Raw genomic sequence first — 24,612 nt, 5'->3', positions numbered from 1 at the left:
GTACCACATTCCAGATCACAGCTACCCTGAAGAAAATTCTTCCTATTTCCCTTCTAATTCTTTTACCAAATTATTTTAGTTTTGAACTCTAGATATTGGCTTACTTATCTGATGAAACATTTTCGTGCAGTTAATTGGACAGCTTGACCAAAAAATTGACACAGGCGTAAATGACTCCATATTGTTCTTCTATTCCATATCATTCTATGATTTCATATCCAATGAGACCTGAACAGTGACTTTTAAAGCTTTAGCATGATTTCCTTGTTTTTGAATTCACTGCCTTTCTTTTTAGAGCCAAGCATCACATGCACTTCGTGAACTGTCTTATTAATTCAACCTGTCACCTTCAAGAATGTGAATTTGCATTCCTCCATTTCTTTGTTCATTCACTGCCCTCAAAAATGTGCTGATTACTGTCTCTCCATTGTTTATCTCCGAAAGTGCACCACTGAACATTTACTTGTCATAAGTAGCCTCTGCCTGTTTCAATGATCTGTCTATGGATTCCAAAAGCCTGCTACTATCCTACTCTGCATTTTTTGCCTTGCTGAGTTTTGTGACATATTTTACTGGAAATGCAATGGTTCTAAAATCCACTCTTGTGAAATTCTATTGCATTCATCCGTCTGATGAGACAAACATATTTTTGCCAATACTGTCTCATATACCTCAATCAATTACTTAGCCAAGTTACCATTTCCCCTTCAACACCATTTGTTCCTATTTTCTGTATAAGTATGTTGGGTATTACTTTCTCAAATGTTTTTCAAGCATCTGCAACTATCTTCTTCAACTCCCTTGTTTCAGCATAAAACTCAAGAATACATTGGTCTTCTGTCAGTAATGAAATAAATAATTGCTCACAATGGAACATGTCATTTACAGGATAATGTAATATTTCATTTTCACACTTGAGACTAATGATAAAGTTTGATTCATCTTGATTATCACTATTTGCTCTACAAGTGATTGGTAAGAAAATTCTCTGACTTTTTAATATTCTACACATCCTTTCCCATCTGCATGTCATAATATGGTTTTCTCATTAGTGTAAACAATATGTTTGATGTAAATAATCATTTCTTTTTACAGAAAGCAGAGGAGGGATTATTTGAAATTGATCGTTTAAGGTGCCAACTAGTGATGATCATGGATGGATGAAAACTGTTGCTTGCAATCCTAGTGCCATATGGAAGCTTCAGGATCTGTCATGTGTTGTGGGAGACTAAATGTGTAGGAAATATTTCCAGCTGCTTCAGCTTGAGCTCAGAGTTTCCAATCTTGAGGAGCAGCTGGAATCCTGTGCGAAACAAAAGGGAGCTTGAGTGTTTCACAGATTCTACAGTCCCAGAGGTGACCACTTTAAAGAGAGTGTGTGTTCAGGACAATAGATGGCTGGCCATCCAGATGAATAGGAAAGTCAGGAATTGTTGATGTCCATGAGTGTATGCCACCCTTAAGCCAATACTCCGTATCGGAGATTGTTGGAGGTGATGATATATTGAGAGAATGCAGTTAAAATCATGGCCCTAATGGACAAAGTCGTGCAGAGGGAGGAATGACAAAGCACAGAAATGGAGGTATTCTGGGTGATTCTATGTCTGGGGAACAAACTAATGGGATAATACCCTACTTGGAATGTTGTAACCACAGAGCCTGAGTTGAGGATTTCATGGTGAGGTTGCAGAATATTCTGCACTGTCAAAGGAATGAGTTTGAAATTAAGGTACATGACACTACCATTGATGCAGTGGTCAGGTTTTGAGGTACTGAGATAAACATTTAAGATTTGGGAAGGAAGTTCAAGAACTAGGGCCTTGAAAGTCATTTCATATTTCAGACAGAAAATAGGGAGTTGTGGTAAATTGTTGTTTTCAGACCGAAGGATGGTAAACTCGGGTGTTCCCCAAATTCAGTGCTAGGACCATTGCTTTAATGTCTTTTATGTAAATAATTTAGATACTGGGCAATAGAGCAAAATTTGACAGTAATATCAGCTTGGAGGTGTGACTGTAACAGGATATAGTCAGTCTAGTTGAACAGGCAGTCAGAAATCAAGGTGGCACAGTGGCTAGTTCCTTTGCCTCGCAGCATCAGGGACCCAAGTTCAGTTCCAGCCTTGGGCAACTGTCTGTGTGGAGTTTGCATGTTCTCCCAATATCTGTTTGGACCCATAGTGTTCAGGGTTGTGCCGGGTAGGTAGGTTAATTGGTAAATGCAAGGTTACAAGGAGATGGTGCTGGGATTGGTTTGGGTGGGATGCTGTACAGAAGGTCACTGCAAACTTGATGGGCCGTGTGGTCTGCTTCCACGCTGTGAATTCTACGATTCTAAGTGGCAAATGAAATTTATCACAAATAAGTTTGAGGTGATAATATTTTGATCGAAGGTATAGGGAGGGGCAGTATAGACTTTATGGCACAGTTCTAAAGAGTGTGCAAAGATTGAGGGACCTGGAAGTTAAGATGCATAGATATTGGAAGTTGACAGAATATGTTGGGAGACATTCAGCAAAGCATGTGGGAGCTTGGGTTTCATGAACAGAGGTATTGAGTAGAAAACAGGCAAATCATTTCTGACTTTGTTTATAAATCTCTAGTTTGGAAACACATTACTGCTTCCAGTTTTGATCACTGCATAGTAGGGAGATGTGAAGGTCCTTGACAGGGTATGAAGTTTATCAGAATAGTTTCTGGCATGGGATTTTTAACTGTAAAGTTAGGTTGGACAAGCTGGAGTTGTTCCCCTTTGACCTAAGGAGGTTGCAGGAAGACTTCATTAGGTGAACTTGATTATGACAATTTCTGACACAGTAGACAATAATAAGAAAACAGCTGTTCCCACTGGCTGATTGTACAAGGACTGTGGTGGGACGCATGCTTTTTTTAAAGATGAGATACAGGGGTGTATAAGGTTTAAATTTTTTTAATGCAGAGAGTAGTACTAACCTGGAACTCACTCTGTGAGGGCTGTGGATGTGGACATAATCAGTCAGATCAGATATGATCTTATTGTATAATGGAACTGTCTAGAGGGGCTAAACAGTCCATTGCTGCTCTTAATTCAGGAACACATCTCTACAACATGGAGGGATTTGAGGGGATGCAAGACATTTTTATGAGGATGTTAGTGAAACCATTGAGTTATATATGAGGAAACAGTGAGTAGGTTAGACCTCCTTTCTCTTTAGAAGAGAACATTTGGGGAGAAAACTAAAGAAGTCTTTAGAGTTAAGAGGTTTCATTGGAGTTGACACAAAGGGTGAATTTTCCTCAAGACAGTGGGAAACAGGAGTCAAATTGTTTTGGAATCTGTCTCTTTCCATTGGTAAAATGAAAGTTAGTATTACATATGGGTGAACCCTTAGTTGACATGGAGACAGGTTCCCTGCCCATGAAGGGTGGTTTGTAAGCTCTGGAAGATAGAGGGCCAATCAGAGGCCTTTCAGCTTCAGAGAAACCACTTGGTGTTTTACTAGGTAAGCAATGTGGAGGGTAGTTCAACAAGAAGGTTACCTCTCAGCTACTTACTAAAGTTTAATGTAGAAATATACAATGAAGCTAGGCCACCAGGTGTGTGATGTGGAAGAGGTGGAAAGGGACTTTCTACAGGGCTAGTCTATTATTATACCTTCACCCATGTAGGCTGATAAAAAGGACCTGTGATGAAAATTTGCTGTTGGGCCCAAGATCTAACAAGGGTGAAGAACTGCCACGCTACTCACCTTGGAACCTTTGGACACTGTCCAGCTTCTTTCTGATGCCTGTGAACCCTGAAGATTTAGGCCAGTGTATGTTTCCACTTGAGTGAATGGGCATGAGTGTAAAACTAGTGGACAGCAGTAGAAGATAGCCACCAGGAAATCAGCTGAGTAATTCTGAAGAATTTTGGTTAACTCAGAAAGTGGTGAGAAGATACAAGTAGTTGTTGTGATAAATAATATAAATGCATTCAAGGGGAAATATATATACATTGGCATGCACTTGTTGAGCTGAATGACCTTTTTCTGTGCTGTTTATCATTTGTGATATCAATTGATTCAAAAGTCAGAATCAATCTCTGCCTCCTCCTACTAGACATTTGGGCAGAGCTTGGAGTACTTGTCAAAATTGGCTTAAGAGTTTTTGGTTGGGTCAGTGACGGGCTGGCAAATTTAGTGGAACATTATGCATATGTTCGTGATTGAGGGAAAGCTGATGGATATTGTGTTGGGCAGCAGTTATAGAAAGTAATGGTGTGATTTGCTCATCACAACCTTACCAAAACACAGTTTTTGTTTTAATAGAAACAGGAAACGTGTGAGAACTATATTTCTATTCAAGTTATGAATTTGCTTTCACCCTGTCCTGTATCATTGCTATAGAACTACTGCCCACTCAGTATGCCCGTGACATTAATGTGGAATCTTCCTATGTCACTTTGCCACTCCTACAATTTAGCACTGGCTATGCTTCCACTACTTCCATACCCTCCCCCCATCTTTGGTAAGTTGTGGTGTCGCTTTGCACTAAGATGGTTAAATGCAACAAACTATATATCCTTTGTACGTTAAAGTAGATAGTCTGAAAGTACTCCCATCTGAATTTGCAGCTCTGGGACTGCAATGCAGTTGTGTTACTTAATCATCCGTATGAATAGAAAGGGAAAATGAAAAGTAATTATTATTTTAAATAACTTGTACATGTGGCAACAAAGCTCTTTATGTTTAACTTTGCCTCCTTTTCGATAGGTGTTCCCTTCCCCAAGAATTTTATGCAACTCTGTAAGAAGATTCTCACTCGACTTTTCCGAGTCTTTGTTCATGTTTACATTCACCACTTTGATCGTATTACTGCCATGGGGGCAGAGGCCCATGTCAACACTTGCTATAAACATTTTTATTACTTTGTGACGGAGTTTGACTTGACAGATGAGCGGGAATTGGAGCCTCTGGTATGTATGTTTACATGTATGGTTGTATGTATTTCTGAGTCTTACCTGTGAAGTCATATTCCTCTTGGCTTTATTTTCAAGAAATAGTCTTGCATTTTGCCACTTGTGCATCAGGAAGGGTGTAGAAATTTTCAGCGGCTGTTTTTTAGAATGAGGACATCACTGGCCAAACTAGCATTTATTGCCAATCCCTAATTGCCTAAAGGGCAGTTCAGAGTCAGCCACATTGCTGTGAGTCTGAAGTCACATGTAGGCCAGACCAGGCAAGGATGGCAGTTTTCTTCCCTAAAGGATATCAGTGAACCATATGGCTTTTGCAACAATTGACAATCATTAGACTCTTAATTTTTTAAAAAATTTGAATCCAAATTCTATCATTTGCTGAGGTGGGATTCAAACCCAGATGCCCAGAACATTATCTGGATTAACAGTCCAGCAGTAAAACTACTATGCCATTGCCATTCCATTTATGGGCATAGAAAGTAGGTGCAGAGTTACTGTGATGCTGTGAGCCTGCTCCACCATTCAACAAGATTGTGCCTGATCTGTTTGTTTTTTGAATTTCACATTGCATCCACCAATGATAACCGTTGATTCCCTTTACTAGGGAAACATCTATCCACCTCTGTCTTAAAAATATTTAATGACTCTAGTCCACCACCTATCCAAATGTTGGTTGATCCTGCCCTCCGTATCTTCTCCAATAACCTGCCTACCACTGATATCAGGCTCATTGGCTTGCCTTTGCTACCTTTCTGAAACAATGGAACAACATTAGCTAGATAATAAAATGTGAGGCTGGATGAACACAGCAGGCCAAGCAGCATCTCAGGAGCACAAAAGCTGACGTTTCGGGCCTAGACCCTTCATCAGAGAGGGGGATGGGGGGAGGGTTAGCTACCTTCCAGTCTTCTGAACTTCACTAGTAGCTAAAGATGAAGGAAAGGTCTCTGCAAGGGCCTCCCACAATGTCTGAGGATGGACTTGGTCAGGCCCAGGGGATTTATTCACTTAATGCGCTTTAAGACTGCAACCACCTCGTCACTGGTAATATGGATGCGGTCGAAAACATCCCCACTTGTTTCCCTTATTTCGTTAGGATCCATGATTCTCTCCTCAGTAAACACTGAAGAGAAATATTAAAAATCTCCCCTGTCTCCTGTAACTCCACACACGGCCATGCTGATCTTTAAGGGGGCCTCTAGCCACCTTTTACTTTTAATACAGCTCTAAAACCTCTTGGGATTATCTTTAACCTTATCCGCCAGATCAATCTCATACCCTCTTTTTGCTCTTCAGATTTCTCTCTTTAGTGTACTCCTACACTTCTTATAGACATCCAGGCATTCATTTGAGCCCGATAGCTTAAACCCAATGTATGGGATAATGGGAACTGCAGATGCTGGAGAATCCAAGATAATGAAATGTGAGGCTGGATGAACACAGCAGGCCCAGCAGCATCTCAGGAGCACAAAAGCTGACGTTTCGGGCCTAGACCCTTCATCAGAGAAGGGGATGGGGTGAGGGTTCTGGAATAAATAGGGAGAGAGGGGGAGGCGGACTGAAGATGCAGAGAAAAGAAGATAGGTGGAGAGAGAGTATAGGTGGGGAGGTAGGGAGGGGATAGGTCAGTCCAGGGAAGACGGACAGGTCAAGGAGGTGGGACGAGGTTGGTAGGTAGGAGATGGAGGTGTGGCTTGGGGTGGGAGGAAGGGATGGGTGAGAGGAAGAACAGGTTAGGAGGCAGAGACAGGTTGGACTGGTTTTGGGATGCAGTGGGTGGAGGGGAAGAGCTGGGCTGGTTGTGTGATGCAGTGGGGGGAGGGGACGAACTGGGCTGGTTTTGGGATGCGGTGGGGGAAGGGGAGATTTTGAAGCTGGTGAAGTCCACATTGATACCATTGGGCTGCAGGGTTCCCAAGCGGAATATGAGTTGCTGTTCCTGCAACCTTCGGGTGGCATCATTGTGGCACTGCAGGAGGCTCATGATGGACATGTCATCTAAAGAATGGGAGGGGGAGTGGAAATGGTTGCCAATGTATGCCGCCTTCTTTCCCCTGACCATTCACTTTACTTTCACTTCTGAGGTTAGATGTCTCTGGACCTGAAACATTAGCTTTGATTTCTCTCTACAGATGCTGCCAAACCTGCTGAGCTTTTCCAGCAATTTCTGTTTTTGATTCACTTTACTTTCTCCTTTCCTTTTAAAAGCTTTAAAAATGGATAGCAGGAGTTTCTATATGAGTAGCTAGCTTTCTCTCATATTTTATTTTTGTAGCCGATTAACCTTCCAGTCAAACTCTACCATTCTTTATTTTCTGACCAATTATCTGACCTGCGACATACCATTTCTGCAGTTATATGCTATTTCCCTAACTTTAGTTAATCATGGATGGTGGGTCCTCTGTGAAATTTTCCTTTATGGTTGGTATATATTTATTTAGAGGATTCAGAAATATCACCTTAAATGTCTACCACTGCATCTCTAGCGGGTTTTGAGGAGGAGATTTGAATGGGTACCCTATGAACACAGTCCGCCGATTGCTCAGCAACAAACCCAAACAGACAAAACGGGCTCAGAAACCATAACCACTCTCCCCTACATCAAAGACATTTCCGAAATGACTGCCAGACTACTCGGACCTCTCGGCATCATGGTAGCCCACAAACCCAACAACACACTAAAACAGCAGCTAATGAACTTAAAAGACCCTATGCAGACAACAAGCAAAATGAACATCATCTACAAAATACCTTGCAAGAACTGTGACAAACACCACCATTGGACAAACAGGCAGAAAGCTAGCCACCAGGATACATGAACATCAACTAGCCACAAAACGACATGACCCACTATCACTTGTATCCTTACATACAGATGAGGAAGGACACCACTTTGATTGGGACAACACGTCCATCCTAGGACAAGCCAAATAGAGACACACACGAGAATTCCTAGAGGCATGGCATTCCAATTGGAACTCCATCAACAAACACATTGATTTGGAGCCAATCTACCATCCTCTGAGAAAAAGAACAGGAAATGACATCACCAATGCAGGAAATGACATCACCAACCCAAGGAAACCTAATCAGATAAATAGAAAGTGGGACATAACACCAGCGCTTCACCAGAGGCTCACTGATGATGTTACCTCGAATGGTGACGAAACGTCTGAAAACTAACCTTCCAGCTCAGCGAGCAAACTCACATCCAGAAACTGCATCTTTATTGATCTATCCTCCAGTCTTGCATGCTAGTTCATATTTTAGATTTCTTGCCCATGTGGTCACCCTTGCTTAAGTTTAAAATATTCTTTAAAGACCCAGTCATCTCCCTTTAAGACAGGATGTAAAGTACAGTCAGATTGTGGTCACTGCTACTTGGGGTGTCTTTATGATGAGGTCTTGAATTAGTTCTGTCACATTTCACAATACTAAATCTGCTGATAACATGCCATCTGGTTGGTTCAAGAATTTTCCATTCTAAGAAATTATGTTGAAACTGTTCTATGAATTTATTGTCGCTACTATAGCTGACCTGTTTGTTACAGTGTGTATGCAAATTAAAATCACCCAAGATTATGACCATCTCTTTATCACAAACATTTGGCATTTCTTCTTGTTTACTTTGTCATAAATTGTTAGTTACTGTTGGGAGGCTGGTAGACCACTCCCTGTAATGACTCCATTCCCCAAACCTTACCTCCGTTCAAATTGTTTATACGTTATAATCTTCTGAACCAAGGTCATTGCTAATTATTACACCAATGCCATCCTTCATGACAAGTGATATCCCTCCAACTATTCTTGTTGAATGCTGTGTACTCCTCTAATATTGAGGACACAATTTTTGTCATCCTGCAACTACATTTTTGTAACAGTAATATATTTATGTTTTTGATCACAACTTTCAAAAATATCCTGTGTTGTGTGTTTGCACAAATATAATGAAGATTTAGTTGTGAGGCTGCCCAGTCACAGTAGCAATGTAAATCAATTAGTAGCACTCAATCCAGTTACATGGTTATATCATGCCACAGTATGAGGTATTCTAACAAAACACCACAAGAATTCTAATACTTCACACTATTTTCCTGGGACAAATTGTTTGACCCATTCCTTGGTGCACTATTTTAACACAACTGCTAACCTCTTTAAAACAAATAGATTTTTCACAAATAATGCAACACAGCAAATAATTTAAGACAAGACAATCCTACATGAATAATTAAGTTGTACACTGTCAAAAGAAGTTAATCCCACAGTACTTTTGCTGTTGCTTCCGTCCACTCTGCATATAAACTGTCATCAGGTAACTTCTGGAATAGTGCACTACAGCAGAATATCTTTAACAGCAGTAACGAATGGGAAGGATGACTTCATCTGATCTGAATAACAGCTGATTCAATTTGCGTAATATGATTGAATATTTCAACAACCACAGGATCATCCTGGAATGCAGGACAACCATTTACTTCTTTTCTCAACTGCAGGCAACCTTAAACAACCGGTGTGTGATCCTGTTTCAGGTTGGAACTGCAGTGTCAAGGTTGTCTGCGGCATCCAGACAGATGGCCTGTTTGCAAGTTGACTGCAGAAAACCAGTTAGACTCCAGTGCTTGGCTTTTAGGTTGTTCTGATAAGCGCACTGTCATTTCTGCCCATTGATCCAGCCTGCAGGAACATGACTCAGAGATAAGGCGGTGTGAGCAGGTGAACCAGTTGCATAAAATTATGTGCCCACCTACCTCCATTCTCTATTTCCAGGTAAAACTTTATAGGTAGGGAAGTATTGTGGTATGACGATAATTGTCATTTAACAAGCAGCACTATTGCCAGTCAATTGGACTAGAGCATGGGGAGTGTGATATTTTAATATTATCACTTGTATGTAGATACAGTAAAAAGTGGGCAATAAGAACTAGGACCAGGAGTAGGCCATCTGGCCCCTGGAGCCTGCCCCGCCATTTAATAAGATCATGGCTGATCATTGAGACTCAGACTCAGGTCCACTTACCCACCCACTTACCACAACCCTTAATTCCTTTACTGTTCAAAAATATATCTTTAAGCCTTGCCTTAAAAACATGCAGTGAGGTAGCTTCAACCACTTCACTGGGCGGAGTATTCCACAGATTCACAAGTCTTTGGGTGAAGAGGTTCCTCCTGACCTCAGTCCTATATCTGCTTCCCTTTATTTTGAGGCAGTGCCCTCTAGTCCTAGTTTCATCTCCTAGCGGAAACAACCTCCCTGCCTCCACTTTATCTATTCCCTTCATAATCTTATACATTTCTATAAGATCTCCCCTCATTCTTCTGAATTCTAATGAGTATAAGCTCAGTCTCTGCTCATAATCCAACTCTCTCAACTCTGGAATCAACCAAGTGAATCTCCTCTGCACACCCTCCAAAACAAATATATCTTTTCTCAAGTAAGGAGATGAAAACTGCACACAGTACTCCAGGTATGGCCTCACCATGACCCTATACAGCTGCAGCATAGCCTCCCTTTATTAAACTCCATCCCTTGAGCAATGGCAGACAAAATTCCATTTGCCTTTTTAATCACCTGCTGCACCTGCAATCCCACCTTCAGCAATTCATGCTCAAGGACACCCAAGTCCCTCTGCAGAGCAGCATTCTGCAATTTTTTACCATTTAAAACATAGTCCATTTTGCTGTTATTCCTACCAAAATGGATGCCCCCTCACTTATCAACATTGTACTCCATCTGCCAGACCTTTGCTCACTCACTTAGACTATCTATATCCCTCTGCAGACTGAATGTCTTTTGCACACTTTGCTCTACCACTCACCTTAATGTCATCTGCAAATTTTGACACACCACATGCAGTCCCCAACTCCAAGTCATCTATGTAAATCGTAAACAATTGAGGTCCCAGCACTGATTCCTGAGGTACACCACTAATACTGACCGCTGACCTGAAAAATACCCGTTCCCCCCTAGTCTTTGGTTTTTACTGGTCAACCAATCCTCTATCCATCCCAATATATTACCTGTAATACCGTCCAACTTTATCTTATGTAGCAGCCTTTGGTGTGGCACCTTGTCAAATGCCTTCTGGAAATCCAGATACACCACATCCACAGGTTCCCCAATGTCCACGATGCAAGTAATGTGTTCAAAGAATTCCACCAAACTGGTTAAACATGATCTACCTTTCATGAACCAATGCTGGGTGTTCCCAATGGGACAGTTTACATCCAGATGTCTCGCTATTTTTTTCCTTAATGATAGACTCAAGCATTTTCCCCACTACTGAAGCTCAGCTAACTGGCCTATAGTTACCTGCTTTTTGTCTACTTCCTTTTTCAAACAGCGGCGTCACATTGGCTGTTTTCCAATCTACGGGAACCAGAGTCCAGTGAATTTTGGTAAATAATTACTAGTGCATTTGCTATTTTCCCCCATCGCCTCTTTTAGTACCTTGGGATGCATTTCATCAGGGCCAGGAGACTTGTCTACCTTTAGCCCCATTAGCTTGCCCAGCACTGCCTCCTTAGTGATAATGATGGTTTCTAGGTCCTCACCTGCTATAACCTTCTTGCTGTTAGTTTTCGGCATGTTATTTGTGTCTTCCACTGTGAAGATCGACACGAGGTAACTGTTTAATGTTTCGGCTATTTCCTGATTCCCAGGTTTACCTTCGCCACTCTTTTACAACTTACATATTTATAGAAATTTTTGCTGCTTTTTTTTTTATACTGAGCTAGTTTACTCTCATAATCTCTTACTTCTCTTTATAACTTTTTTTTTGTGGCTTTCTGTTGACCTTTAAAGATTTCCCAGTCTACTAGTTTCCCACTACTCTTTGCTTTCTTGTATTTCTTTTCAATCTGATACTTTCCTTTATTTCCCTAGGCATCCATAGCTGGCTCTCTCTTTTCCTACAGCTCTTCCTTGTCATTGGAATATACTTCTGCTGAGCACTGTGAAAAATTGTTTTGAAAGTCCTCCTCTGTTCCTCAATTGACCCACCATAAAGTTTTTGCTCCCATTCTACCATAACTAACTCCACCCTCATTCGTTCATAGTCCCCTTTGTTTAAGCACAGGACATGGGTACTGGATTTAACCTTCTCACACTCCATCTGTATTTTAAGTTCGACCATACTGCGATCGCTCCTTCTGAGAGGATCCTTAACTGTGAGATCATTAATTATTCCTGACTCATTACACAGGACTAGATCTAGGATAGCTTGCTCCCTCGTAGATTCCATTACATATTATTCAAGGAAATTATCACAGATGCATTCTATGAACCCCTCCTCAAAGCTACCATGACCGACCTCGTTTGACCAATCGATATGTAGTGTAGGTTAAAATCCCCCATGATAATTGCTATACCATTTTTACATGCATTAGCTATTTCTACATTTATTGCCTGCCCCATCACGATGTTGTTATTTGGTGGCCTATAGACCACATCCTTCAGTGACTTCTTCTCTCTGCCATTCCTAATTTCCACCCAAATGGATTCAACATTTTGTTCAGTAGAACCTATATCATCTCTCAATACCGCCCTGATATCATCCTTAAAAATCAGAGCAACACCACCTCCCTTACCTTCCTGTCTGTTCTTCGAACAATTTGATACCCCTGGATATTTAATTCCCAGTCATGACCATCCTGTAACCATGTCTTTGTAATGGCCACTAACTCATACCCATTTGCCATGATTTGCACCATGAACTCATCCATCTTGTTTCGAATGCTCCGAGCATTCAGATAAAGTGCCCTTATGCCAGTTTTTGCACCTTCTTTTTTGGGTCCTATTAGCTCCATTACTAACAACTCTTGAGTTCTCCTCGTGCTTCCTCCCGGATTCCCGCCGCTGAAACTACTACTGTCATAGTAGTACTTCAGGCGTTGGCCTGCTTTCTGAGTCAATGTTTTGTGAGGTATTCTGTTATAATGTGTAGCATAAGTACTACAATACTGTTAGGCCTTCATCAGATTTGTCTTCATTCATTGAAATTCTACTCAGTAGTAATAGCATTACTGATTTTTGCTTTGCCGGGACAAATGGAAAATTTGATTCATTTAAGTCAAAGTCTGGCACAGACTATCAATGGTGCAAGCCATATCACCTAGTAATTGGTAATAACATGTATAACCATTATTTAACAATAACTTCTTGTAAACACAAGTGCTTTATGTTGTTAGATTTTCTTTTGCGGGCAATGAAAGGGAAGAGCTGCATACTTCAAGTACTATCTTGTGGGATAAAAAGTAGAATGCAAAATCCCAATCCAAATCATCAGTGAGTGCAAGATTTGATTGATTATTGATAATGAAAAGTAAGTCGCAAAGGAGCTTGATCAATGAATCCCTCATAAATAAAGCAACACAGACTCATCAAACAGTGGTGGACAAAGGAGCACAACTAATTGAAAACAATGTCATAAAGAGGAAACTTTATAAATTAAATAACAAATGTATTATCCATGTCAACTACGCGGTCTAGTTTCTGTGGTATTTGCCAGTTGTAGAAGGTGATGAGTACCACTGGACAACACACAAAAGCAAAAAAGGCTTGCATTTATCTAGCACCCTTCACAACCACTGACACGTTTCATAATCAATTAAATACCTAGAGGATCACTCGATAGCTTCATAATAAAAGAAGCTAAACACCTAATCACAACAACAATTGTACACAACTATATTATGCAATTTAAAGTAAGAGTCCTGTCTGGTTTGGGTCTAAGTTATCACTTAACTAATAATTGTACTTCTTGAAATTCTTTCCATTTTTAATTTGTTATGTGAGCCTTTTAAATTGAAAAGTATTTTGCAAAAGCTAATATAACATAAATATATTGGACCACCACAACACAACCAGCCTACCCACATTAAGAAATGTTACCAGAAATCTCTGGGGCATAATTTATATTCCAGAATGGGGTGAATATGGAAGTAGACAGGAGCACAAATTCACACCACAGGCCGATCTACCGGTACAAGGTCAGGAGCACCAGATGAACCTATATTGTGGTTCTGACACAAAATGAAGAACTGTGCCTCTCTTTGGTTGTTTAAGTTTTCAGTTAAATTCCTTTAACCTTTATCAATCTAATTATCTAAAGTGACAGCAGTGTAATTATGTTGTTGATTACGTTGAGTGCCTTGGGACACTGTTTAAATAAAAAAAAGGGTACTATATAAAGGCAGACTGTTGTTGGTGGTCCTGTGACGTTCATAGTGTCTGCTGCAATGCAGAATTCCCCAATTGCCTGGCTGTTCCAGTAACTGAATGTGCTCAAAAATGTCTCTGAACTGCAAAATGCTTCTTTTAATGAGATGTTCTTTTATTCTTTTTCTCCTTAACAGAAAGCGATGACAGAGAAAATTTGCCATTGATTCTAGCTTGAGAGAGGCCTTGCAGTAAGTCTCTGAAGTGACATGACACTTTAAAAATTGAGCCATATACTGGAAAGGATTATCAGGAAATCAAATGCTACAATCTGAATCCTTGCAAAGGCTTACCAAGGGAAATTGTTTAAAAGCATAAGAATTCCTAAAATTCGTGGGAACAGATTGATGTTGATGGAATGTATTCCGCAATTGGTGCTCATATCCTCCCTCTATGTTCTCAAATCTGATTCAATTTAGTCAACTGAACATAGTTCAGTTCTTCTAGACAAATTATTTAGATTCCCAAACTAAATACACCTGTTTGAACATTGTTACAGGCCAATAGAAACTTTGTCATTCATGTCATGACTGTCTCTAAATTACTTTGTTTATAAAGTGTTCTTTGCTTATTTGATGATTCCTATAACAACATATTTGAAACCTAAGTGACCACCACCATCCACCCCCGATACTTCTGCATATTGGCAGTAGATGTACACTTCATCAGAGTACCTTCTGGAGCACTTAAATATTACAGAGCAAAAATTTACTGCTTCACCATCAGGCTACCAGGAATCAGAAACCACATCGACTGCAAACCAAAAGTTTTCATACATATTCAAAATCATTGGAGTTCAAGTATATGCCATCCTGCCATGAGACAAGGTGATTAGGGATATACCATCAAGATCAACCACTAACATTCCAGATCTGGATGATCAGGGATCAGATGTCCTGTGAGTGCTGCTCATAAAATACCAGCAGCACCATACCATTAGTAGTACAAAGACAGTTTAGTTTTTACTCTGTTAGTGTAATGATTCAAAACATCCTCATTTTTATTTGGCAGATTAATTCTGGTCTCCCAAACAGTGAATGGTTTTAATGTAGTAGAATTGTAGTACAAGGATCATACTGCAGACTTTTAAATTTTTACCAGAACAGTAACACGGTAGAGACACAGATACAGAAGTTGTACGTGATTGGGTCAAGAAGAAAATCATTCATCTGTGATACATCGAGAGCTGACACGGAGATATATGCAGAATTGATGAGATTTAACAGGAATGAAATGTTTGATTTCATCAATTATCTATTGTCCTTTTACATAATTCAAAATTGAGGCAATATAGTGCCTCGAAAGTAGAATGCAAAATCCCAATCCAAGTCAGATCAGAATAACATGCCAGCTTTTGCATTTTTCAGAATCTGCCAAATAACTGCTTGAAATCACCTGGTATGAAACCTATCCAGTCTTTGAATTGAATGCAAGTTACTTCTGAACCCTTGTTTTAAATGTACCACTCTTGCTAGATTTGAAATATCCTGCAGCCTTAATTCAAAGTAGCTATAGGTCCTAGCATACAAAAAATGGCAATGAATGTGCCACAGTTATGCCTTTAGATAATTGTCAAACAATAGATTCCAATATTTTAAAGAAAATAAGAAATGCCAACTTCATTTCTTTTAAACATGGCATGTTTTACTATGACTTATACTGAAACATCTGAAGAATGTCAGTTATTTCATAATGACATTCAATCAAAATGATAAATCTGTTGGAGTTATTTTCTATAGAGTTGGTTGAATGGGTAAGAATATAAGCAATGGGAACAGACAACCATATTGCCCGTTGAGCCTCCCCCTTATTTCAGTTTGATCATGGCTGATTTTCTGCCTCAACTTCATTTTGCCACTCACTCAGTACAGCTCTTTGCATGTTGGTATAAAAATCTATCACCTTAAATGCACTCAAATATACATCTAAAATTCCAAAGTTTCACAACTATCTTGAGTAAAGAAATATCTTCTAACATCAGTTTATCCTTCAACCTCTCAATGTTGCCCCTTCAAAAGTTTGTATGTTTTAAGGAGATCATCTCTCATTTTTCTAAACTGGAAAGTAAAGGTCCAACTTACTCCAACTTTCATCTTAGGCACTAACTCAGTAACAGCTAGCAAACTGCTGGACAAGCCAACTTCTTTATAACTAAGCTTACGCACAACACACAATACACCAACTGTTCACTGAAAATGTATCCACACAATCAAATTACTGCAAATACTATTGTTTACTATAAGCGAAGGAAAGTAACACAAATTTATTTATAGCGCTGTGTTCCAACTGGCTTGATGTTTTGATCATCCCTGCATTAAATGATTCAGTTTGCTAGGGACCAAATCTAGGCATGTGTATTCTAATATTCTAATGGTCAAATATTGAATAACTTTTTGTGATTGAGAGTTATGCTGTGTGACTTGAAGAAGACATAGTTTGTCAAAACAGTGAGGACAACATAGTTTGTCAAAACAGAATACATCTTCACAACAGAACTGAAGAATGACGACTTGTTACTCCTTTGTTGTTTTTGGTGGAGGAATAAACATTTTCCAGGATAATGGAGCACTTTGTTATATGTTCTCATGTAGATCTTTTATGCGTATTTGAACAACTGGATGGAGCCTTGGTTCGATGTCTCATTGAAGACATTACACATCTATCAAGAAAGCATTCCTCCAGTACTTCCAATAGAGTAACATAACTGAGCCATGCTGACAGAACATTTATATAGCCTCCTCCTTAGAATTATATTTGGCAATGTGGAGGTAGGGTCCTCATTTTTCTAGTACACTGACGTTCACATCTTCTGTAGATCTTCTTGTGACTGAAGATTGATGCAGTATCGCAGGAACATTTACAATCATGGCAATATCAGATTTTGTATCGGGTGTAGTTGGCTGTGACTAGCTTAGAACATCTGTGAAAACAGTTTGATGGGAATAACGCATTGTGTATCAGTCACAACCCAATAATTATGTGGGGTTCTTCACTGAAGTACTGTTTAGACTGTCAGCTAATAAGAATTTACATTTTTGAGTTTGATTTGAGAATTGTGAACCATACATCAGTTGCAGGTATATGGAGTCTGAAAAAGGCTCCAGTTTGTGATATTATCTTATTCAATGTGTATCACAGCTGATGACTAAGATGAAACAAATGTCCATTTATCTATGGACTTGATGGGAACTCAAAAAATGTATTTTGAAAAGTGTATGCTTTATTGCTTATTCAAGTTTTATACTTTTATATGAATGAATGCTTTGTAATTTCTGTTTTTTAAAAGTGGTAATTGGATGATTTAATATCTTGCTTAAAGTTCAATGCTGTTATGATGGACTTACTGTGTCAAAGTTTGTGTTGTTTAAAGTTGTTTTCAATCACCAGTTTCCCCCTATCCAAAGTCTTTCATACCTTGCAGATCGCCATTGCCAACTAATAACTCATTCAAGTAGTCAATACATAAATGCAAGCCTCAACATTGAGTGTAAGTAGATTTCTCTGGAATGGTGGATATCATGTCCAAGTCAGATACTATTATATATATATGCACACTGTCATCAGAGGTAGTTGGATAACAATCAGAAGCACAAAATATGGTTAGTTTTGCTTTTCCAAACAGAGGGTGAGGGTTATGCTGATAATAGCAGGTCAACTGCCAATTATATCCAAAGAACATAGAAATTGGAGCAGGAGTAGGCCATCGCTCTCCCTCGAGCCTGCTGTGCCATTCAGTAAGATCGTGGCTGATCTTTTGTGGACTCTGCTCCATTTACCCTCCTGCTCACCATGACTCTTAATTGTTTCACTGTTCAAAAATCAATCTTTGCCTTAAAAACAATGAGTGAAGTAGCATCAGCTGCTTGGTTGTGATTCTGTGGAATTCCCTACCCCTCTGGGTGAAGAAATTCCTCCACAATTCTGCCCAAAATCTGTTTCTCCCTTATTTTGAGGTTGTGCTCCTATTCCAGTTTCACCTGCCTGTGGGAACAACCTCCCTGTTTCCATCTTACCTTTTCCATTCATAATTGGAAATGATTTATGAGATCACCCCTCTGCTCCCCCAACCTCCCACCCCCGCCAATTCTTCTAAATTCCGATGAGTATAGTCCCAGTTTAATCAACCCCTCCTCATAAGGCAACCTTTCCAACTTTGGAACCAACACAGTGAACCTCCTCTGCATCCCCTCCAATGCCAGTATGACCTTTTCTCAAGAAAGGAGACTAAAACAAACTAACTCAGCTTAGATTAGGGAAGTCATAGCGATTAAGGTGCTGATATTTGCTATATGAAATTACTGAGGCATTATGATCATCCTATTAACTTAGTAAAAGCAAAATAATGCAGATGCTGGGAAGCTAAAATACAACTAAAATGCTGGAGAAACTCAGCAGGACTGCAGCATCTATGAAGAGAGAAATAGTATTCACATTTCAAGTCTAAAATTACTTAATCAGAACAAAGTATTAAGAATCATATTACACTCAAAACGTTTAAGCTGTTTCTGTCTATACAGACGTTGCCAGACATGCTAAATTTCTCCAAAAATTTGTTTTAATCCCATTACTTTAGCCTCAATATTACTTTCAAACTAAACGTTTAAAAATTCATCGATTTTATGTAGGTTATTTTCTTTGATTTGAAGAACTGACATGATCCATTTTAAAATCAAGCATGTTGAATTAATGCATTTCGAAACAGTCATTTTTCCATTAAATTCCTGAACATTAAACTGATGAGGTTTCATATGATTTATATTTTAATGTTCTTGTGTACAGAATATTGTTTTGCATAGGTTTTTTAATTGATGGAAATTTCTGAAATAATTTTCTACATTTATATAAACAAGATGACGTCTGAGAGTTTTCCAGAAGTGTTGCTTTTGATAGCCATGGTACTGGAATCAGGAAATTGAAACTGCAAGGATCATCTTCTGAAAATGAGTGAACAGGAGTGATTGTGAATTATTTTTTTACAAGAACATATACTGAGCTGGAAATGGATAGAATTTGTAGGACATTATAAGGAACTTGGTTTGTGAAATGACTAAATAAAAAATTCACTGGTCATAACAATACTTAAGCTATTGTAGACATTCTTATTATGTTTTTCCTACTTGTGCATTGCACTTTTAATATTTTTTTGCTTTTGGGCTTTATTATTCTCTTTGTTTTAAATAGAGCTATTATGAATTAAAATTACTAAGTTATTGGTTTTCTACCAATTTGAACAGAAATGCTTAAAAATGTGGACTGAATTTTCAATTTTTTTTGGACAGTGCTTTTTCGAGCAAGATTCATGGCGCCCAGTGCACTGTGAAGCATGGCGATTTTTTTATTTCTCTCATGCAATCTTCTGATCTTCATTAATCATGCAACTGAATTCTTTGGCACCTGTCTCATGAAGTCATGTGGCGGGGTGGGGGGTGGTGAAAACAAGTGCTTGCTAATGCAGGGACTTTGCAGTGTTCTTGCTGCTGGTGGTCATGGCATACCGTCTACGCGCATCCACACACACACGCATCAAATATGTACCAGCTCCTAAGAATACTAATGGTGTATCTGCACCCCACAATATAGTACGCTTGTTCAATTCAATAATGCACTTTGGGTTGCAGCAACAACTATTATTGTAAAGCTGCAGTGAAGACACTTGGTGCTCAGGAATACACATCAAGCTCATGGACCAGATCTGGCTGCATCTCCAGGTTCTTTGCTTACTGTTAAGTGCTTACTTACTCTGAGCCTACCTGAATGCATGCAATATCCCCGCCTTGCAATGCTTTGCCTTTTTTGAACATTTCCCCTCAGCCAGACCTACCAGCCTGAGATTACTTCTGTCTTGGGGCCTTGCTGTTTACAAAGCCAGGAAGTTTGTCATGGTAGTCAGCAGTCCTCACTCAAGCTGACATAGGTAGACTGCAGTCAGAGGGGCCCTGCACAGTAAATCAGATGCTCAGGGTGATCAGAGTAAGGTTCTTCTTCATATAGGGGCAAACAACCACCCAACTTTCATTTCTGCCCTACGGTGCACCGTTTTCCACCTGTAATGAGAAAGAGGCAGGTTTTACAGGAATGAAAAGTGTATGATATAACTGATGCAGATGGAAGTTTCCTGGGTGAGTGAGTAGGCAGGGTTAGAGGTGTTGAGGTGAGTGAGCGCAAGTGGGGAAAATGCGATAGTGTGTGGGCTTCTGTAGGACCTGAGTACAATAGCAGAGTTAGTGTGAGATATCAGAGTGATGGTGGCACATACACTGGTGGAATGGAGAAGGTCACTAACTTTCTTCCTACACTATTGGACATTCCTTCAGATGGTTGAAACTCCAATAACCCAGGTGACCGGACTAGTGTGGTCTGGTTTTGTGGCTCCCAGCGCTGTTCCTGGGCAAGAGGCCATTCCCTGACTGCACTGCCCTTTTCAGCCACACTTTCAGTTCCTATCTGCAAAGCAGTGGTGCCAATTTCCTTGTTTGGCAGGTACAGGGAAAACGTCAGGGATGTGATCTACAGCTGATGACTGACAGTGCTTGTCCAAGGTGCACAATGGGCTTTTAAATGATAGTGTGGGTATAAAGCTGCTAGTTCATCAGTGAGCATCTAATAAGCGGTGAGCTGTGTTAAAATGTGGACAGAATTAGACAAGAGGGTTGCAGTAGGGCGAAGTAGTTGTTAAGTAGTTAATGAGGTGAGTTGTGAAATATACATAGGCCTCCAGCGAGAGTCCCTCCAAAAACTTCGACACAACTCACACTTAGTCAAAAAAACTGCAAGATTTAGCCAAGATAGTAGGAACTGTAGATGCTGAAGAATCTGAGATAACAAGGCGTAGAGCTCCTGCTCCAATGATGCTGCTTGGCCTGCTGTGTTCATCCAGCTCTACATCTTGTTAAGTAAGATTCAGCATATAGTTTTTCAAAACTATGAAATTTAGGCGAAGGACAGAACTTCCTCTTTTCTTAAATTTGTTCATTAGATGAGGACATCACTTGCTAGGCCAGCATTTATTCTCCATCCCTAATTGCCCAAAAGGCAGTTAAGAATCAACCACATTGCTGTGGGTCTGGAGTCACGTGTAGGCCAGATTGGGTGAGGATGGTAGTTTCCTTCCCTAAGGGACATTTGTAAACCAGATGGGTTTTTCTCAACATTCAGCAATAAATTCATGATCATCATTAGACTCTTACTTCCCAATTTTTATTGCATTTAAATTCCACCATCTGTCACGGTGAGATTTGAACCTGGATCTCGGCCCAAAACGTCAGCCTTCCTGCTCCTTTGATGCTGCATGGCCTAATGTGTTCATCCAGCTCTACACTTTGTTATCTCCCCAAAACATTAGTTGGGTGTCTAGAATAACAGTCAAAACATTAATGCCATTAGGCCAGCACCTTCCCATAATCTCTAGCAAAAGATTAAATAGAATCATAGAGTCGTACACCATGGAAACAAACCATCGGTCCAACTCGTCCACGCTAACCAGACATCTCAACCTGACCTAATCGCATTTGGCCCATATTCCTCTATATCCTTCCTATTCACATACCCATCTAGATGTCTTTTAAATGTTGTAATTATACCAACCTCCATGACTTCCTTTCACAGCTCATTCCATACACTTACCACCCTCCACATTAAAAAATTATCCCTGATGTACGTTTTAAATCCCTCCCCTCTCACATTAAACCTATGCCCTCTGGTTTTGGAATGCTCCACCCAAGGATAGAGTGGAAAGTATGAGGCTTTTTCCCAGGGTGCAGGGGTCAATTACTAAGGACACAGGTTCAAGATGCGGGTGGGGGTGGGGCAATGTTTAAAAGAGATGTGTGAGACAAGTTTTTCCACACGAAGGGTACTGAGTTCCTGGAATGCGCTGCCAGGGGAGGTGGTGAAAGCAGACACATTAGCAGCATTCAAGAAGCACCTAGGCAAATACATGAATAGGAAGGGAATAGAAGGATACGGCTCCTGTAAGTGAGGACAATTTTAGTATGGAGGGCAAAATGTGTCAGCACAGGTTTGGAGGGCCAAAGGGTGTGTCCCTGTGCTGTATTATTCTTTGTTCTTTGAAAAACATGTTGGCTCTTCACTCTATCCATAAACCTCTATAAGGTCACCATTCAGTCTCTGATGCTCCAGGGACAAAAGCCCCAACCTATTCAGCCTCTCCCAATAGCGCACACCCTCTAGACCCAGACTGGCAGGAGGATAAGATTTATATCATGCATTTAAAGGAGATGTTTGTAACAGTGCTTTATGATACTTTGTGAGCTAAGCAGATAAATACTAATTTTCATTAACCAACATCTCCGCCTATTAATGTTTCAGCAATTGAAAGCTGAAAATGCTGGAAATACCGGGCTTGGCTGTATCTGTGAAGAAAAACAATTCATGACCATAATTCAAAACATTGCTTTCAGGAAATTTAAGTGTTAACTATAGAGAAAACAATGTTCTGGATTTTGTAACCTATCCTATGTTTTATTGTTCAACATTTAAAATACATAATAAATCTCAGAAAATAATTTCTTAAACTGACAAGATTAAATATTGCTAATTCTTGATCACGGTTTGTTTTGCCACTGTTAAGTGATGCAGAACATTCAATATTGGAGAAAAAATTATGATCTTTAATGATCCTAAATGAAAAAAATGTTTTAAAAAGTAATACCTAGAAATGGATGTATTGGATCTCCAATTCCTGTCTTAACCTGTGACTACTTAAATGGCAGTTATGGCTCCGTAGGAGATCTATACGCTTTATTTTCACATCTGGTGTGGGAAATATTTCCTGTTTTCAGACATTATCAGATCAACTAACCTGAGTAAGTATAATGAAGGTGAAGACACAGCTGAGTAGCAAAGGAGTGATGAGCACATTGAACAGAGTATATGGGGCAGTAGGTCCATAATCCTTTAATCAATCACTACAGATGCTCTGTTACAGAAACAGAAATTGCTGGTGAAACTCAGCAAGTCTGGCAGCTTCTGTGGTAAGACGGAGCTAATGTTCCACGCACGGAATCCTTTACCTTTAATAAGATGGCACCCACGAGCAGTCAATTCCCTTCCCAAGAGGGCGGTGGGACGGTGGCCGGGAGGTGCCTCGACAACACCCTCAGCTCCGGGAATTTCGACAAGCCAGTAGCGGCCAGGAGGAAGGAAAATGGCGGAAGGACCTTACGGCCGGAGTTGCAAGGTAAAGACTGAGTGGAGTTTGACTCTTACCGTTAGATGGGAGGACGTAGGTTTTTATTGTGTGTGAGTGTGAGTGAGATGGGGAGACCGGGGGACAGGCCCTAGCCGCCGGTTTCTCGGCCACTTTGTCTCTGAGTGACACAGAATGGACACGGCTTGGGATGACATTGTCAGAAGTTCTTATACTCTCTGTGCTAAATTATGTCGAGCTGTGTGATTTATTTGTAGTTGAGTTTTGTTCTTCCCCCGTCCCCCGCCTGTATGGAGACTCAAACTTATGACTCCGTCCAGTTAAAAATAGCAGAGAGACCAGGTTTCCCTTGAGGGAGGAGTTTTCAGTTTACGATCAGATAGCTATAGACCAGATCAATGGTGAGCATTTACCACCATCGTGCTCCCATCTGATTTGCAAATACATCCCGCCCCTCCCCAATCACAATGGAAATAAAGTCCCATCTTCTCACCACGGGCTGAGCTGCTATATTACTGCTCCCAATTGTTCTGTTTTTATTTGTAAAAGAACAAATGCACCGACCTTAAAAAGTGATACTATCCGGAGGGAACGTTGCAGGAGAGGAATCAGTTAAAATTTCGGATCGATCTGGGCGAGGAAGTCCTCCAGTTTTAGTTCATTGTAACTCATCTTGCATGATGCAACTTACCGGGACAGTTTCACCATTCAGTGACTGCGGTGGGACTGGTGTTTCCTCATCAAAGTTGTCACCTCAACACACAAACTCTGAATGTAGCTTTTGTAATTTTATTTGCGGAGGCTGTTTGTAACAAAGCGACTGCAATCTCATTTTCCAGGTATGTATTATCGTGGTTTAAATTGCGTTTATTTGAAACCCATTTCGGCTCATTGCTGGATGTGCTGATGAACTCCAATTCGTGTGAAATTTACTGTCGTACTCGCTGGGTAAATTGTCAAAGTTGTTTGTAAATAATGTTTCGAGGACATTAACACTGCTAACTGGCATGTTTGCAAAACAGGAACGGTTTAAGATCTGGCACCTTTGTATTGGATTTACTAAATATTAAACATTATTATGGCACAATCAACATTTACCCTAGCGAAAAGTTGTGTAGATGAAAAAGTGGCAGATTCCAAGGGCGATAAAATATCATAAACAATCTCCGACGTAGTCGGGGTGCAAAATTCAGGAATATTCAACATGTGTTTATACTGCAACATGATTGTTAGGTGTAGTTCTAGTTTCGGCCGGGCAAATAAACGTAAGCTTTACTTGCAACTCTTC

At 40.0% G+C, this 24,612-nt stretch overlaps 2 protein-coding genes and 1 long non-coding RNA gene across 8 annotated transcripts in view; 2 read left to right on the top strand and 1 right to left on the bottom strand.

The window, feature by feature from the left end:
- LOC125456396 (MOB kinase activator 3B-like) overlaps positions 1 to 19,233 on the top strand; it is a 49,561-nt gene extending 30,328 nt beyond the window's left edge. For 2 of the 3 annotated variants that reach the window (XM_048539455.1, XM_048539452.1), the window contains exons 3-4: positions 4,733 to 4,935; positions 14,293 to 19,233. In XM_048539455.1, the coding sequence (XP_048395412.1) occupies positions 4,733 to 4,935; positions 14,293 to 14,322 (233 nt within the window). In that variant the 3' untranslated portion in view covers positions 14,323 to 19,233. The remainder of the gene's footprint in view (positions 1 to 4,732; positions 4,936 to 14,292) is intronic. The other variant, XM_048539453.1, reaches the window with a different exon arrangement.
- Positions 18,933 to 23,987, bottom strand: LOC125456397 (uncharacterized). Its single transcript, XR_007248441.1, has 3 exons — positions 23,889 to 23,987; positions 19,977 to 20,199; positions 18,933 to 19,089 (listed from the first exon to the last, which is right to left on the bottom strand). It is a non-coding gene; the product is annotated as an uncharacterized LOC125456397 (long non-coding RNA).
- LOC125456394 (MAP kinase-interacting serine/threonine-protein kinase 1-like) overlaps positions 23,280 to 24,612 on the top strand; it is a 97,232-nt gene continuing 95,899 nt past the window's right edge. For 2 of the 4 annotated variants that reach the window (XM_059647992.1, XM_048539443.1), the window contains exon 1: positions 23,280 to 23,354. The gene's annotated coding sequence lies outside the window, so the exon portion shown is untranslated. Of the gene's footprint in view, positions 23,355 to 23,873; positions 24,164 to 24,612 lie in introns of all 4 variants that reach the window. The other 2 variants (XM_048539445.2, XM_048539446.1) reach the window with 2 other exon arrangements.

This window comes from Stegostoma tigrinum, chromosome 8 (assembly GCF_030684315.1).
Source record: "Stegostoma tigrinum isolate sSteTig4 chromosome 8, sSteTig4.hap1, whole genome shotgun sequence".
Classification (NCBI taxonomy): domain Eukaryota; kingdom Metazoa; phylum Chordata; class Chondrichthyes; order Orectolobiformes; family Stegostomatidae; genus Stegostoma; species Stegostoma tigrinum.
The sequence above is the reverse complement of the archived record's forward strand: the minus strand, read 5'-3'. Positions and strand labels throughout refer to the sequence as shown.